Raw genomic sequence first — 17,470 nt, forward strand, 5'->3', positions numbered from 1 at the left:
AAACACCCTCAAAAAACAAAGTAGAACCTGCATTATTCATAAGTCAAAATCTGGTTTTGCAGTCAGACTGAGGGAATTTCTGTAGCTGTATTAAATGCTATAACTTTGAGTCACCTCGTAATGGTGTCCAACTCCAGACTGAATGTGAAAAATGAGGACCGACAAACAGGATTAACAGTATAATTGCCATTATGTAATCCCTGATTTCTTTTAGACAAGATGTATCAGGCCTTTCCTGTTCAGTGACACTAGTAAATTTGGAATCGTAATTGGTTTATGTTACTGTCCTACAATACGGCCATATTCAGGTGACCTAAATGCTACCTAGTTCTCCATGCCTGGTATTTCTAATAAGAAAGAAAAGCTAGTTCTAGATTGTGTTTCTGGTTCATGTTGAACTGCTTACACATACAGCTTATAATCAAGGTAGAATAAAGGACACAAGTTTATGACCAGGGTTCCTAAGTCCTTTCAGTAATTTCTAATACAGTTCAAGAACTAATGGGAGTCTTAAAATTACAGGAATAGATTACTAAACAACTTTACTATAACATAATTCTAATTCCAGATTTTGTAATGGTTTGCACCATTATCATCCATTGCTTTATTTGGTATACTGAAATTTGTATTGTTAAAACTGGGTTTATTTTTAAAACATGCAAAAATAATATGCTTTCTAGGCTGAAGCCAGAAACACTTGAAGATGATCTTGATAAATATGCTGCAAGTGCCATGAAAATGAAAAAAGAAAAGGTTGATCTTAAAGAATTTTCAGCATACTTGGAATTTCCAGTTTCTCACACATTAGAAAGTATGTTCGCGCTTTTTGACGAGGTAAGAAACAACATCGTGTTTAAAAATTGTATTACTCTTGGTAAACTCTGCTTTAGCCTAATTCTGGTCCAGTTGAATTCACTGAGGTCTGATTTGGGCCAGTGCTAATTGCTTTTGAGTACTTCACCACAATATTTGCTTACTGCGTTTCCCTTTTAGCAAGGTAAAAGCACCTGTCATCAGCTAAATAAAGCACTCATTCAGATAGATGTTAAAAGGAGTATCAGTTGGCCAAAACTGATTTTCTTTCTAGATTCAAAATACGAAGAGGAAGAAAGATCGATTCACACTAAACGTCTGCTGCAGCTTGTTGCAGCTGAATGCGACGCCTGTTAGCTGATATTTCACTTACCTTGTAAATAAATCACTTTTCTTCTAGGATGCCTGAAACCTAAAGGATCTAGGAACTTGGCAAATGAGCCAGTTTTTCATTCCTCTGGCAATCAGTCAGGATGGGGAAATGACTATTACCTTTGTCTGGATGAGGTTCTGTTTAGACCAGGAGGCGGATATGTCCGCAGTGTTCTCTCAGACCAAAGAGCAGATATCATGTATTCAGGGCTTAAATTAGGCTACCTTGTCCTCTGGTTCCCTGATTTTAATTTCAGCGCAGTAATTCAGATCGTTTAATGGAAAAATCTTAAATACACAAGTGAAGGGTGACAGTAGCAGCACTGTCTTCCAAGAATCTTTGAAATATGACTACTAATTGAGGCTCTGAAAGGGACCTGCAGAGCTTTGATGACTCAGGTTCTTGCCCTGAATTAATTCAATTTCAGTGGACTGCTTTTGCAGTGACATATGTAATGATCTTTCTGAATATTCTGCATCTTTAGCAACTGTTAGTTATTTGTGAAAGTTCTCAGACAAATTGCAGTATTTTGAGGTGAAGTTTTCCTTCGCAGAATGAAGATGGCATAATTGACATTCGGGAATTTGTCATTGCTCTGTCAGTTGTCTGTAAGCCATCAAAAACTCTGGAAACAATTCAGTTGGCATTTCAGGTAAGCAGCATTTTCTTCCTCTATGTAATTTACTTTTTTTTAGAAATTATTAATACTACTATTAGACTTAACAGAAGCTTGTTTAACATGTCCTTTTAATACTTAATTACATTCTAAAATAACATTAATTGAAAGTTAGATTAAGAGGTCATGTTCAGAGGGAATGCACTGCAAGTTTAAGTCATGTAAAATTATGGAAGTTTGCCATTTGAAATTGTGCTCTGTGGAGCTCTGGTAGAATCTTTTTCAGCACACTGAGTCTCAAACCTGAAGTCCTTTGTACTGATTCCTCTAAACTAAAGGCTAATGAGTTGTGCTTACTACTTTTATAATGTTGCAATGAAATCTTATTTTGCAAGATAAAATATCTTTAATCTCTATTAACATGTAGGAAAAGCTTTATCTTTTTACCCCCTTTTATCTTCTTGATAAGATTTTCTTCCCTCTTAGTCTTACCGTGTTTCTGTTGGTCCTGCAGTCTCTGCCCAGGCTTTTTGCTTCCCAGAAGTGCTCCTGATTCCCTGAGGCTCTAGCCTCAGTGCTTTGTTGTAGCATCAGCATAGATAGTTAATGCAGGCTTTTTGGGAAAGTGACAGCAGCAATACTTAATGTTTTCCATTCCAGTAGCTTTGTCTGACACCTTGATTTATTAATGTTTAATTCAAGTCTTTAATATTGCTATTCCAACACACAAACTCTGCTGCATCCTGCATCATCTTTTCTCTTTGCCTTGAACTCATGTGGTCTTCAGTATCACTGAAACTGAAGAGAGCTAACTCTTGGTGCTGTCACCACTGGTGAATGCATGGACTTGAGAACATTCATTTGCATGGTACTACATGGCAACCTTGTTTTCCAAGTACTTATTTTCACGTTCTTCAGCATACTTATTCTCTTAACTATGTTTTGCTAAAGAAATTAAGCTCCTGTGAATGTTCAGTGTTTGCATCTATCGTTCTTACCATTTGGCCGGTATCAAATAAATTTGACAGAGGAGGAAGGAACAAAAATATTTAGTTCTTGCAAATATTGGAGAAAATCTGCCTCATAGCTGCTGTTACTTACTGCTACTTCTTAAGGAAAAGCAGAAAGGTCTCTACGCTTACTTATTCCATTTGATGTGTATAATGGCATAGAGAAATGCTCAGGTGCTGTTTGGTCAGCTCTTTGTCTTCATACTAAAATGAAAAAGGTTAAAATAAACTTGGAGGTGGCTTTTCTATGCATGTATGAAGAAGGGGAAGCACTCAGCAAGGGGAAGCAGGTATGGCTCATTTTATCCTGCTAGTGATGATTGGAAGGGTTAAAAGAAGTCTTGAGCTGAGGAAATTTTGCTCACAGTATTCTAGAAAAAAGGGAAAGAAACTTTTTTTTATCTTTTCTTCCCCCTCTTTTCTGGGTTTGTGTACAGTAAGGTATTCACACAGTTTATTGGGAGCCATTGAAGGATCTACCCAGTTCATGAATTTGTGACTTTGAACAGTTGCTGTTCTCTGCCATGTGCTACTTTTTGCAAAGCACCTTGTCATTTGTTTTCAGGGATAGAGTGCAACATTTCATGTAACTGAACAAGTTTTCAAAGTGGAAGTGTTTAGTATATGGTTGAAGAACTTGAAAAGTAGGAGTAACTGAGCCACCAGAGTTCTAAAGCAGTGGGCAATTAAAAGAGAAGGGGAGATACGGCAATCAAGTCTAAGAGCAGCACTCCAGCCTTAAGTGCTACGCATCCTCATTTCCTAATTGCTAAGGAAATGAGAGGGTGTTGTGAATCTTGCAGATATGATGCTTGTGAGCCTTACCATCGAATATCACCTTCTGACTACTTTATCTGTGAAAATGTAGCAGGTTTTATTAAACAAGTGTCTTGTCCTTGCCCCTAATCCTTGTGAAACAGTGTGCAAGTTAAGTGTGAGGGAGGAAAAGGCAAGATTCTTGATTTGAGCATGAATGTTGCCTTCCATAGTACTTCAACTGTTTTTATTGCACTGACTTTTTTTATTCCATTAAGGTGTGCTGTGTCATGACAACAACTTCCGCTTGTGTGAAAAATACATCCTTATGCCTGTTTTGTTCAATCTCATCAGTTCCACCTTCTCATTGATGTAGAGAAACTAAAAGGAAGTTTCTAAATAGCATTTTTTTACATGGTGGTTGTTATGCTTGAAAATGAGACAAGGATGTTTCAAAAACTCTTCTGTCTCAATTTCCATTGCAGAGACAAATTGAGTTATTTTACAAAGTTTAATGAAGTTGTATTTGTTACAGGTGTTTTGAAATAGTCAGGTCCTTTTTTAAGGCGAAAACACAGTACATATACAAAGATAGAATGAGACTATGAACAATTTCAGTCTCCTTTCAGTACTAAAGCTAACTCTTTCTGTGAGGAAACTCTTTGCTTCAGGACTTAAAAATATGCAAATTATTTTCTATGATTTTGAATAAGTATTTGTAGAAAATTATAGGCCCATCACTTTATGAGGTAGGATTCTCCTGATTGATACAATACCATTTAGATGCAGGCATTTTATGCAAACTGGCTGTCAATTCAGTTGGATGTTGGTCAAAGGAATCTTTGAGTTTTACATCTGACCAAGAGGAAATGGTATCTGCTTTAGGCTGACCTAAATATATCTTATAATTCCACAGACTCTTGGAGTTCGGACACATAGCTCAATGGACTACAAATTATTCTCAGTTACGTATCTGCAACACATGTTAAACAGTCTTATCACTGAAATGCCAGTGATTGGACATGTAAACATAAGGGTTTTTTGAATATAGCAAGCTTTACTTTCTAAGCGTACACAGGTGAACTAGTAATCAATGCTGTCTTTTACTTGGATTAATCAGAAATCCTTAGTAGATCACATCAATCTGAGAGCAACTAGCATTTCCACTACCAAATTTTAATTTTGCATAACTACTTAGTGTGGTGGTGCTTATAAGAGTTAGCATTCAGCTTTGCAATGATTTATCTTGCTGTCTTGATTCATAGCTGTACCAGTCAGAAAATGGAACTATAACAGAAGAGGATTTAGCTCATATTCTGAAGACTGCCATGGGTGTGTCACAGATTGATGTTACACACCTTTTTAGAGCTGTAGATGAAGAAGAAGAAGGAGAGATTACATATGGTAAGTGTTTTAAGCGGATCTGAACTGTCACAAAATGTCAGTTATCTGAACTTGTGTTGAAATACAAAACAGTTATATTTTTATTACACTTTACCTTTTTTTAGTTGACTTGTTGACTTTAACAATGACAAAAGCACTGCAGACAAAGTAAACTTACATTTGAAAACAAAAAGTTTCACCTTTAATATCAAATGTCAGGTTTACATGTTTTCAGAGGTTTTCCCTTACAGATAAGGTCAGGCAATACCTAGAATAGCTCTTTCAGTATATTCTGTTCTGTGACTTCCATGTATGTGAATATGTATTTTTAAGAAAATTATTTTAACCCTGTCCTGTTGTTTTGTCTTTTGTATCTGTTCCCCACTATTTCTACCCTCCCAGAGTACAGGGGGATGTAAAATATTTTACTCCTATAATAATTTCTCAGCCTGTTTGAAAGTAAGTCACGAGTGTGTGTGTGGGGAGAAATGAGGGGGTATTAAGCAGGCTGTTCAATATGCAGTCTGTAATGCAGGTGATATGGAGGCGAGAAAGTTGCATTTGAAAAATTTTGAGATCTGGGTGACTAGATTATATTGGGAATCAAAGTTCTTGTGTGTTACTTCAGATTCTTCATATTTTATGCAGTAAGGCTCTAAATTTAGTTGTATCATTTAAGTATGAACTGAGTTGTTGATAGCCAACATATCACATATCTCTCCAGTAGAAGTGCTTATGATATGCCCTGTTCTAATGGTTTTCCTTCAGGATAATCAGTATATATTTAATGTGTAAAAATCTTACAAATTAAGACATAAGTGTTAGTAAATCACAATTTCTACAATAGCAATTCCTATGTTTCAATCATATGATATCTATGTAAAGCTTCAATTACAGAGCTACTTTAGAGTTATTGAAATGAGTGTCATTGCCACTGCCCTCCCCTTTTTTCCTGACTGCTATATCTTTCTTCCTTGATATTTCTGTTGTACTACCTCTTTCCTTTATGTACCTCTCATCTGTTTCGTCCCCAGCATTTCCATGTCCATCCTATGCTATTGCCTTTTTCCTGCCTGTCTCTGTTGCTCCTTGTCTCCCAACTCATTTGGGCGGTGACTCAACTCTTCCTCCCTTCCCCCCATCACCAGCTTCAAAAATACCAGCACAGAATCTTAAGCTGATAAACCTAGCAGAACTCTAATTTTGGCACACTTCATTGTTTGAGAATAGCTGAATTTGAAATGGTGTACAAGTGAGCTCAGACCAGTTCATGTGAGTTACCAAAATCTTTATATATAAATGTACATCTTCAATAGTACTTAGTTGCATTTAAATCTGCACTTTTCTGCAAAGTGGTCATGGTATATTCTCACCACAAGAAGATCTGGACCAGTGAGCCACAGTACTGGCTTCTGGAGTGCTTAGCTCTCATTTTCACTATCTTCTTTCCTGTAGTCAAGAGTAGTCTTTTTTGAGGCTACTCCAAAGTAGGATGGTGTTTACATCATTTCTTTGAAACTTTACTTGGATCTTTTTCTGAGAGCCATGCTCATTTTATAATATAAACATTGCACTAATATTTTAACATATCTGAAAGCTTAGTAGTAAAAACAAATGTCCAATTTATTGTGACAGAATTAGAAGATGAAAAAAGAAACTTTCGATATTGCATTTCTGTCTTGAAAATTATTGCCGTCAGTATTCAATCTGCCTTTCCTAAGAATATGTGAAGTTTCCACATACTCAATTTGTTGCACTTATATACTGAGAAGGGAGATTTGGAAAACTTGCAGACTACACCTTTTCTGGAGGCTTTGTCCGGACAGGTTCTGAGAAATCAAAACTTTGTATCTGGTGGAAGAGTACTGACATGACTTTGGATACACAAGCTCCTTCTTTCTAGGGTGTTGCAATGTGAAGCAGGAATATCAAATCTTCAGTCTTACTTGTAAGAACAAAAAATAAAATATCCAAAGTATCAAACTGAAATTGCTGCAGATATAGCAGAGTCCTTGAGGCCAGAGAGCTCATCCCAAAGAATAAGATCAGGTTGCAGGTAGACAGAATAACCAATAGCAAAATTGGTATTGTAGAGCTTGATTGATAATCTTGCATCTGAATTGTTAGAAGTCTGGATTTATGTCACACGCTTGAAAATACTCTAGTTGCCAAAGATCTGTGCATCAGTTCTCTTAAGCGGTGTGCTGTTGGCTTAACTGTTTAGATGCACCTTGATTCCGAAGCTCATCCCTTCACTGTAGTCTAGAGAGAGGCAAGATTTCCCAGTCTTAAAACATGTTTCTGGAGAATTTGAATAGGTTTGGTAGGTGGCATTGTGTGTTCTAGGAAGCTCTCCCACTGCTCTCGATAGACAAATGATGACTGTGAAAGTGTTTCAAAGACTGCCTTACTTGCTGGTAACAAGAAAAAATGGGTGATTGGCAGTATTGTGAATATCCATGTGGATGAATGTTCAGAGAAGGAAGAATTACTTGTTCTGTAAAATGTAGTATCCTTATCTGTATTAACTGCAGGATTATCCTATGAAGTTCATGTACGCTAAAGTAATGATGTAGCTGAGAGAAGATTCATGAACATAGAGCTTCCATCAGGAGCATTGAATAGTAGGAGGGTATTGCAAAGGCAGTAGAAAAACCTCTTGAAGTTCTTGTAGTACGTATGCATACTTAATGCAAAAATATAGACATGAGTCTTAAAGAACTCCACTTTATGTTCTTTCCTTCTTTTTGTCTCTTTCCTTTTAGAAGGGGTAGGAAGTAAAATTACTTTTTTTTCCCAAGTAAATGACTATGGCGATCTTTTCCTCCAGTCTAATGCTTCACAGTTGCTTTAAGCTTGAGCTCCAAGATGAGAGTTGTGATTAGAAGTAATGCTGGAATAGCTCATTCTTCCTACATCACCTTGTCTCACATTTCTGATGAATGAGGCAAATGGGATCCCAAGCACTTTTCTTTGGACTCTGCTGTGTACAACTTTGATAAATATTCCTTAATATCTTCAGGACTTGTTTCAGTAAGACCTAAAACGTCTATTTACTGAGATCTATCATTATTACCTAAAACATTGTCCTGTTTAATTCAGTCCTCCCTGGAATCTGAGTTTTTTCATTTGGATCCAGTACTGATGAAACAGAGATGGATCCTGACAGAGTTGTCAGGATGCCAATTTGGATATAGGCTATGATACTTGAGTGAACAACTGCATCAAGGGATTTTCTGAATTTATTTTCTGAAAAGGTACAGTAGCTTTTTGAAGAATTACTTAGAATGGCATCTACAGTGTAAATATTCTAGTCTTTCCCATGCAAAAAAGATTATGCTTAATGTGTCTATAAGAGCATCTTTGGTACTATTGGTTGAAATTTTATACTTGTCTTACCTTAGTTGGGCTATCAGAATTACCTTTCCCCAAAAAGGCTTTTTTTTCATAGTCATTAATATGATGCACACATTATATGTGTTGTTACAAAAAGGAATAGATCCTTGGGATGGGCTTAAAGCATCCATGCGAAAAAAGGGAAGGCTTTCATGTTCCTGCTGCAGATCAGGTCCTGTTCAGGCTGATAGCTCATTGCCCTCTCCTTGTTAGCTGCAGAAAAATAATCTACTCAGTTGGATTCACTGAACGTGCTTAACTGTTTTGATTCTGATGAATCAGTTTGCACTCAAGTGTTTCTAGTATATTATTGCAACTACTACCACTGTTAAATATTTTAAATATGAAAGTTCCACGTTTCCTTCTTGGAAAAGGTCAGATGCATCACATTCTTTGCTATGAGATTATTTTTTTTTTAAAAAAAAAAAAAGGTAAACTTGCATTAAATATTATCAAAAGAAAAAGTTTTGCTGGGTGCATTTTCAAGCATTTAAGATTCTTCCCCCCTCCCTCCCCCCTCACCCCAAAGAGTTTATTATTTACGTGATCAATCAGCCTCTGTTGTACATGTTTTTCAGCATAAATGGTAGTGTTGGTTTTCATGGTCTGAACATCATCAGCTTTTGTTGAAGTTAGAGGGTCCAAAATACTTTAGATCCATATAAACTGTGAATAAAGGATACCCACTTTTTTGTTTGCAGAAGGATGAAGTTGCATTTATTGCATTCTTCCCACCTATGCATTTGTAGCAGTTCAGAGGCAGGGCTGACTTACAACTTCAGCCCCTGTGAGCCAAATGACATTCCCTTGCCTTTTGCAATATTGAGGAAAAACATGTCATCTCAGAGAAGGGTGGCAGAGGGAAAGCTGTGGTAGTTGCCTTCTTCCACACCAGCCCAGTTGTACCAGGAGGAACTGGGCTTACTCCTCTGAAAGGCTTCTTCAGCTGTCATCTATGCTGCACTCCAGGGAACTCACAGCATCATCCTGTCATGAGCTCTTCTGGAATAACAGTGAATTTGAGTGGGCTGTGTGTGTGATACACTGTCAGTGACTGAGTGATAATGTTCACATCCAGCTTTTTCCAGTGTCAGTTTATGTTATCAGAATAGCTTCTTTTGGTTCAGATCCTGTACAGTATCTTGTGTTCAAATCCTGTCTGAATAAACAGTCATATGGGCAAATTGTGAAAAGGATTCAATGTCTGATTTTTAACACAAACTATTACTATTTGATGTTAAGGATTCCTTGCTCCCCCAAGAACTAATCTTGTTCTTTTTATTGTATTATTAGTATCCAATGTTAAAATCAGGGATTTTTTCATAATGTCAAATTAATTACCTTCTCACAATATTATTTTCTAAAACATTAGGAGTTTTGAAATGCTGAAATCTTGAAAGTGGAAGGCAGCAATGACAGCTGCTGTTAGGGTGAAGAGAATTATGAGTGCAAAGCACTAAAAGGCATATTTGCAAAAGACTTCCCAGAGTTCAAGAAATGACTACTCTTGCTGTTCACTGTTCCTCAGTTGGAGGGCTTCTGCTCTTCCCCCAGTGAACAGTGAGATGGTCTATCAGGGCATGTGGTGCTCCTTATGCATTTTAATGCAAATCTGAGCCTGTTCAGCCCTTCTCCATACAAGCTCTGGTCTGAAGTGTTTTAAGAGGGCTTAGATAACTCTTTGCGGCATTTTGGCTCTGAGAATGTGGTTAAACTTCTGCTGAGAAGCTAAAACAAGGGATGGGGATAGCATTATGTTAACTGCTGCTATTTTTCTCCGAAGTGGTCATGTGATAATATATGTCTAAGTATTCAAATTTAGCATCCTTCTGTTTCGAAGAGCTGATTCTGTGTAACAACAATTTTATTTTTTTTTAGATGACTTCTACAGATTTGCTGAATTGCACCCATACTTCGCAGAAGACTATCTCTATGCTGATCAGATGGGAGATGAGAATGGCTTGGAGACTTCATCTCTTTCTGCTCCTAATGGTATCTGTACTGACTTCAGCCCAGAAAACCCTGAAGTTAAAAACAAGCACCTACAGAAGAAACTGAATTAACACTACAACTGTTACCTTCCTCTCCTGGTGAGAGGATTGTCTTTTCTTGGGATTTTCATAAGTCACTCCAGCTATACAACAAATACAGATTTGTGTGTGAAAGTTCTTCTACCTTAATACCGTTCTTTGAATCGTATGTGCTATATTTAACATGTTCCAGGTTACTTTGGGGAAGGTGGGGGTTTTTTGGGTTTTTTTGTTTGTTTGTTTTCCAAAACGTCTTTGAAAGGCAAAAATGTGAATGTGCTTCATTATTAATGTTCATATTTAAAAGGAGGCGGCACACTTATTTATATTCCATTGGCTAGTTTTCATGTACAAAGTGTCGCACAAACTGTGCATGTATAAAGAAACTGTAGCTACTATGGTGTTAAGTGCACTTTGGTGATTAGTGTTTTCCCTAGTTACGGGGATGTTTATTTGGGGCCAAACTTTGCTGTCCATATTTGCGTAGTCAGTCTTGTTGATTTCAGTGGGATTATTCTCTTGAGCAAGGCAAGCATATTTTGGCCCTTTGTTTTGGTTTCAGTGAGCAGTTTGGGAACAATAATGCAAAAACTTGCTAAGGATTACTTTTTGTTGTTGAATGGCAAAATTGTTTCTCTTTCAGTCTATTCCATGGTAGAATGAAAAGGAAAGGCTCCTTTCCCCTCACCCCAACACTTTTCTACTGTAATCATTCAGATGCAATTAAATGTGATTTTTTTTCCAAACTGACATACCACATACTATCTGCAAGTATGTGACAAAACTGTGCTTTTTTTCTAATAATCAATTCAAATCATGTCCACCCAACATTATAAATGGGAGGCGTTTACACAATAGTATTTAATCTACTTTTATCAGGAATCACAGGTTTCTTTTGTAGCAAACCTGTATATACAGATAACTTAGCATGGAACACAGTATGAGAACTTTATTGTATCAGCCCAAGTTTGCAAAGGTTGCAGTTAGTTCAGAGGCCAAGCCAGCAACAAGTTGGAGAACATCCTGAAGAGAGAAATGCTAGTTAAATCTCTATAGCAACATCATATATACTGCATATAATTTCTTATCTTTCCTTTTGTAAAGCCAGATGCCTTAATTACCAATGGAGGTCTCAAAGAAAAGTTTAATTTATTATAAAACCACAGAGTTTCACTGATTGGGAAATGTGACAAAAGCCTCAAGGAGTAGGCAGGAGGACTCTGATGGCAGCTCTACTTCCAGACAAACAAAAATTACTTTCAGATCATTTATATGACTAATTTTGTAGGGCTGTACCAAAATATGATGGTTTTGTGATTAGAAAAATGTTGAGATTTGAGTCTTCCACATTAGAGTAATTTAAAACTAGATTTGAAAGGCAGGAGTCTTAACAGACGGAAAGGAAATTTGTTTGTACCAAACGCTCTTATTACTATTTTTTAAATAGCAGGAGGTATTTTAGAGCTCATTAGGGTATTGGAACGCGTCCTTAAAAATCCCTAACTGAATGTGGCAAATCTCCAAACCAAAACTGGCTTTAATAGAAAGGCCAGGGGGGTGGGAAGTAAGGAATTACGCTTTTTGTGGGGTATGTGGAGGTAGGTCCTTATTTGGAGATTAATTAATTAAACTTTTGATTTATTGAGGTAATGCATGCCAAGCTGACAGGGCTGTAGCAGACTGGCAGACAAGATACAAGTTAAAACTGATCATGAAAAACAGGAGAAATAGTTTGGAAAAATGAGGCATGTGAGGAATTACACTTAGGTAGGAATAGTCAGCAGCACAAACAGAGGAGGGAGTGGGTGTTACTGCGTAAAACATCTTGGGGCAGGGATGGTATAGAGTACGACAAACTGAACACCGTCAACTCATTGCTGCAGAAAAGATACTCGTTATAGTTGGACGCATCAACAGTGCAGCCTGTGAGAAGTGTGGTGGTGGTTCTGTGTTACCAAGGTGTGATAAGCCCTTACCTGAAGTACCTGCACATGATGGGAGTAGCTGGATAGAGTCTGAAGAACAGAAAATACTCAAAAAGGAGGCGGGGGGGGAAGGGAGACTGACGAAAGACATGAAAACAGTTTACAGATATGGAAAAAGTTGCTATAGAGAAGATAGGAGCAGTCTTTTCTCCATGATGATGGTAGATACAGGCTATTCATTTAAAAAGCAAGTTAAGCATTAGGAAAATGTCCTTACAATACACCTAGTTAAGCTAAGGAGAATCGGTTATTCCAGGTGGGGTGAGGAGCCTTCCTTCACTGGAGGTTTTGAAAACACGTGGTTTTGTTGATTGTGCCCCAGGATCATAGGGATACGTCCCGAGGCCTACTTTCTGTGATTATACAGTATATATTTTAGTCTGTATGTAAGGGAGGAAGGCACATGAGCTGTAGTCTGGGTGTATCGCATCTCTACAAGACTTCTTATGGCACTTGGCTCAAGCTGTCTGTCTAAGGTAGTTATCTTTTGCTTTTTATGCGAGTTTGGGAATCTGAGAATTTCAGAGTGCAGGGGATGAGATAGAGTTCCCTGAGACATCTGTCTGAAAAGAAGAAAAAAGGTAAGCTTAGTATCCCATGGACAAGTTTGGGTGAGAGAAGCTCCAGAGGAAGAGATATTCTGTCGACTCGTGAAAGAGCAAAGAAACTGATTGAAATTGGCTAAATACAAGTATGCCTAATTTGCATATATCGTGTGTGTGATGGGGGGGGTTCATCTTCTGAAAACCAAAGGGTTTTCATTTGGTTTCGTGCTTGTTTTGATGAGGGAGATGTTATCTAATTGTGGTGAGAGTAATAACTGCACTTGTGTGCGACGAAGCTGTGTGGAGCACTTGGGCTGCAGCCTCCGATAGATGGGTCCTTAAACGCCACGTTGTGTGGTGAAGAGGCACTGGAAGTGGCGCACGTCAGTGAGTTCCATCCAGAGCTGCTGCTGAAGAAGGCTGGTGACCAGTGCGTTGTTTGCTTGGTGAGCAAGTACTCTTGGTGGAAACAACCATTTAGAAACAAAACAAAAAAAAACCCACAAAATATCACTTAGATTCTGTAATGAATTGCGATGATCTCTCTTTTTTGAGTGTTGAATGTAGAGACATAATAGGATGAATTACGGCATGAAGTCCTGATTAGCCTGCATGGAAACACTGTGAGATCACATAATGTCACAAAACCCGAGATTAATTAATATAATTCAGGTGATTTTACTATCTGTAGAATATAAGGCTATAATATTAGACTACCTCGTAGTGGTAGGGTTGGTAAGCTCGTGGATTTAGTGAGGGCTGAGACCTGTAAAGCATGGCTGCAGCGATGTTCGTTACAGCTCAGCTAGCAAACTGCGACTGCTGGAACGTTGTAGTAGTTCCACATAAGTAGCCTTTTGAAAAGGCACCTGAGCGTGGAACAGCTGGGTTGTGACAGCCAAGTTTCAGTGGCTTGCTGCAACATCAGGGTAGAACTGAAAGCTTCTTTTCACCTTCAACAAATATTGGCATGCAAATGCTTTCAATTAAAATATTACAGGTTTTACAAACACATTGTTTTATTTTAACTGGCAATATCAACAGCCCCTAAATCTACAGGGAGACATACAAAGAAATGACTTCAGTTCTTTGCAACAATTAAATTTGATAAATGATCCTTACACAAAAAAAAATGCAGGAGTGTGAAGGCATTTGACGTTTCTGGTGAGCATTTTACTACTTTTATGCAATATTGCCATCCCTTGCCAGTACAGCTCTTGCATCAGACTGAAATTTTATATATTGTATGGGAGACCCAGCCAAAGCTTTGCTATTCTGATATGGTTGAAATAGTATACTTTGTATTTTGAATGTATTTAAGATAACACAGAAAATCACAAGATACCTAAAAGTCTTTTTTTTTTTTTTCCTTCTTTATTTATATTTCTTCAAACATAATAAAACTCCACTAAAAATACACAACAATTTAGGAGGTGCAAAGCGTGTTTAAACCACAGTAGGGCACGTGCTATTACAGATTTCTCAGGAGTCCACGGCTGTAAGCGGGTACGCTTAAAAGGCATTAGGCGTTACAGGCAATTTATAAGCCTTATGGAGAAATTGGGTTGTAAGCTTAATTATATGCCAATGAAGTATGCTATATAAATTACGTTTCGATGCATTTATTGTAGCTGAACTAATCTTCCTATGATAAAAGCAACCAGGCTTGTGTGTGTGTTTGCTAATCCCACTTGGAAGGTATAAATCCTTAGGTCACAAAGGTTGAAAAGGAGACACGTGTGCAGTAAGGAAGTGATGCAACCTCTTTAGTGGCAAAGCTGACGGGAAGTAAATAGTTTTATATATAGCTATTTATTAATGTTTTCATGCAAACTGAATAGGTTTGTTTGCTGGTTTAAGCACTGGGCTGGATGGAATATGTTTTTATTCATAATAGACAGTAAATGTTTTTCTGGAAGAGGAATTGCTGCACTTCCAGCATTTGCATAGCTTGATAAATTTTCTAAAGCAGATGTATTTTTAGTCATTTGTGAGTTCCCTTACAAAGCCATCTTTGGTATTGCCATTAGGTTATTTTTCTTATGTTATATCATCGTGTGGTAAGTACAGCTTTCTGTGTTAACTGTTTCAGTCACATCTTGCACTCCGCTCCTTCAAAAATGGTATTCTCATTTAAAAAAAAAAAAAAAAGACGACTCAAGTTCTGCAACTTGTATTCTTTGAGTGCTATGTGCTGTAGACCTCATGATCTCAGAAAAACTATATAAGCACAGCTTTGCATATATTATGGGGTTGAACTGGGATGCCTAAAAAAAGTCTGATGAAAACTCTAACAAAGTAAGTTTAATTTTCCTTTAGATCAGAGTGCAGGTTATAAGACCTTCTGAAACATTGTGTTTTGCTTCATGTGAAGCCTTTGCTTTTTTCTAGCAGAACTTTCATGGATTTCCAAGCATTTAGAAATTATAAATATGTCGGCCAAGAGTTTTACATTAGCAAAATTTAAGTTTGGCTCCTAAGTTCGTACGGAAGCACAGAAGTTCCCTGTGAACCAAGCACTTCAGATGGTTTGTTATGTTTTCGGTATCTGAACTTCAGCTAATTTGGAAAACTTCAATTACCTGATTATTATGGCTAGATCCTTTACAAAAAAAGGAGGAAGAGTAGGGCCAACAGCTTCAAATGGAAAGTAAGAATTTGTAATCAGTGACACTGATAATTAAATAGATTAACTATTTAATCAGTCTAGCAAAACCAGAAGATCCATTTCACAGATAAGCCGGAAGACTGAGATCGTCATTCAGGTAATTTTGCAGTCCCAGCTAGGTAGAAATTAAGCCAGCAGTTCTTCAGTCAGAGGATAATTCCTTGAAGGTCCTGCAGCATCATGTATCCCGGTAACGTCCAGGTCACGGCCATCGCAGCCAGTGCCGTTTCAACTCCTCTCCCTGCCTTTTTCCTATGGAGACTGGAAAAAAGTACTCAAACTGTGACAGGAGCCTTGTAAGATCTCCTTAAAGGTAAAACTCTCCAGCACCACCTCAGAGGAACAAACACGTTCGTTCTGTGCTATAGCTAAGGCAGCGAACTGAGTACACACATTAGTCATTGTGATCAAAACGTGCATAAATTATACGATATTGAGGTAAAACTACTGAGAATGCAGCAGCCCTTAGACGTGCCTGGACTTGCATCTGTGAATATTTCCTGCATCTAGTAGTAATTGAGAGAGTTTCTTTCTGTAGGAAACCCTTCAGGTTTATTTCAAGGTATTAATTATTTTGTCTTCTATGAGTAGAGCTGTTTGCTTTGTAGAAAATGGCTTCTTTTTCCCCAGATGGTATCATGTGCTTTATCATGGGTAATGGGATTAAATTGAAGTGGGTGATACCAAGAGAGCGGAGGATTTAAGAGGCTTATGAAACAGAGGGGCTGTGTTTCTGTGGGATACGCCGAGACCTTTTCACAGCAATTGACACTCTGTCTTGAAAGTTCATTAGGCAAAATAATTTTGCTAGTCGTGTGAGGGCAGCGGCTGCTTGTTCCATTTTCTTTAGCAAAGTGGCAGAACAGAGAGTACTCCTGTGCGGGCTGACTGTGGGAGGCGGTTAGATGTATTTGCAGTTTTCTAATGATCAGTCTCTGGGAATGGAAACAGCAGAATCACCTTAGCACAGGTCGCACCCAAGTAAGTTATTCTGTTAATTATTTTATTTGGTTTGGGGTTTGTTTTTTTTTACCAACATAGTTGTCATGGTTCTTTATTCTGAGCTAAATTGCCCAGGGCCCTATGAACATCCCAGCTTATTTGAGGTTGGTTTGGGTATCTCAGAAAAGGTGCTGTACGATAATCTGTGGATGTAGCACTAAGCTTCAGCTCTTTCACTTTGATGAAAAAATGTTAGAAGCAAGAGGAAAGTTATAATGACTTTTGTTATTTTAATAATAATATGGGAATATTATTTTGATATTATGAATGGGGTGATATTTGAGAGTTCTGAGCCAGAGCCAGCTGGAGAAAAATGAGGCCGAACTTCTGGTCCTGAACCAGCAAGTAGTAAAGCTCATCAAGGCTCATGTGACAGCGACGCTGTCACTGCGCAGCTGGCCTTGTCCCACTGTAAAGAAGGGTCTTTTCTGCCCCTTGGGCTGATGAATTGAGTTGTCTGTATCCCTCGTGCTTGTGCTTCTGCTGCCTGTTCCTTGTAGGTGTGCTGCAGCCTGAGGAAGCCCTCGCTGCCTCTTAAGCTGAAGTGACATTCATGGGCTCTTCTCCCTGAGCCATAAGGAGCTGGTGAATATTAGTCGCATTCTGGTGATGCCACCCAAAGCTAAGGGCTCGTGTACTGCTTTAGCAGTTTCGTTTTCCCATGCTTTAACCGTTGCAGGTGTGTCCAGGTGACAGCAGTCTGAAAGAGCTTAGGAGATTCTCCTTGTTCCTATGAACAATAAGGAACTAAATTTAGAAATATAGATTAAATTGGATTGACTTCTGACTCACTATGTCACTTTCAGTGTGTGCCTGTTTACTTCCAAGTTCCAAATGCAGCATCTATAAATGTGATAGCAAACAAAGTCTAAGTCTCCTCATGGATACTGAAG

General features: G+C 38.0%; 1 protein-coding gene across 1 annotated transcript in view; it reads left to right on the top strand.

Moving 5' to 3' along the window:
• LPCAT1 (lysophosphatidylcholine acyltransferase 1) overlaps nucleotides 1-14,317 on the top strand; it is a 64,657-nt gene extending 50,340 nt beyond the window's left edge. The window contains exons 11-14 of the mRNA XM_074146416.1: nucleotides 681-834; nucleotides 1,740-1,838; nucleotides 4,834-4,972; nucleotides 10,226-14,317. Coding sequence (XP_074002517.1) covers nucleotides 681-834; nucleotides 1,740-1,838; nucleotides 4,834-4,972; nucleotides 10,226-10,410 — 577 coding nt within the window. The 3' untranslated portion in view covers nucleotides 10,411-14,317. The remainder of the gene's footprint in view (nucleotides 1-680; nucleotides 835-1,739; nucleotides 1,839-4,833; nucleotides 4,973-10,225) is intronic.
• Nucleotides 14,318-17,470: the final 3,153 nt, after the last annotated feature.

Source organism: Numenius arquata, chromosome 4, assembly GCF_964106895.1.
Source record: "Numenius arquata chromosome 4, bNumArq3.hap1.1, whole genome shotgun sequence".
Taxonomy (NCBI): Eukaryota; Metazoa; Chordata; class Aves; order Charadriiformes; family Scolopacidae; genus Numenius; species Numenius arquata.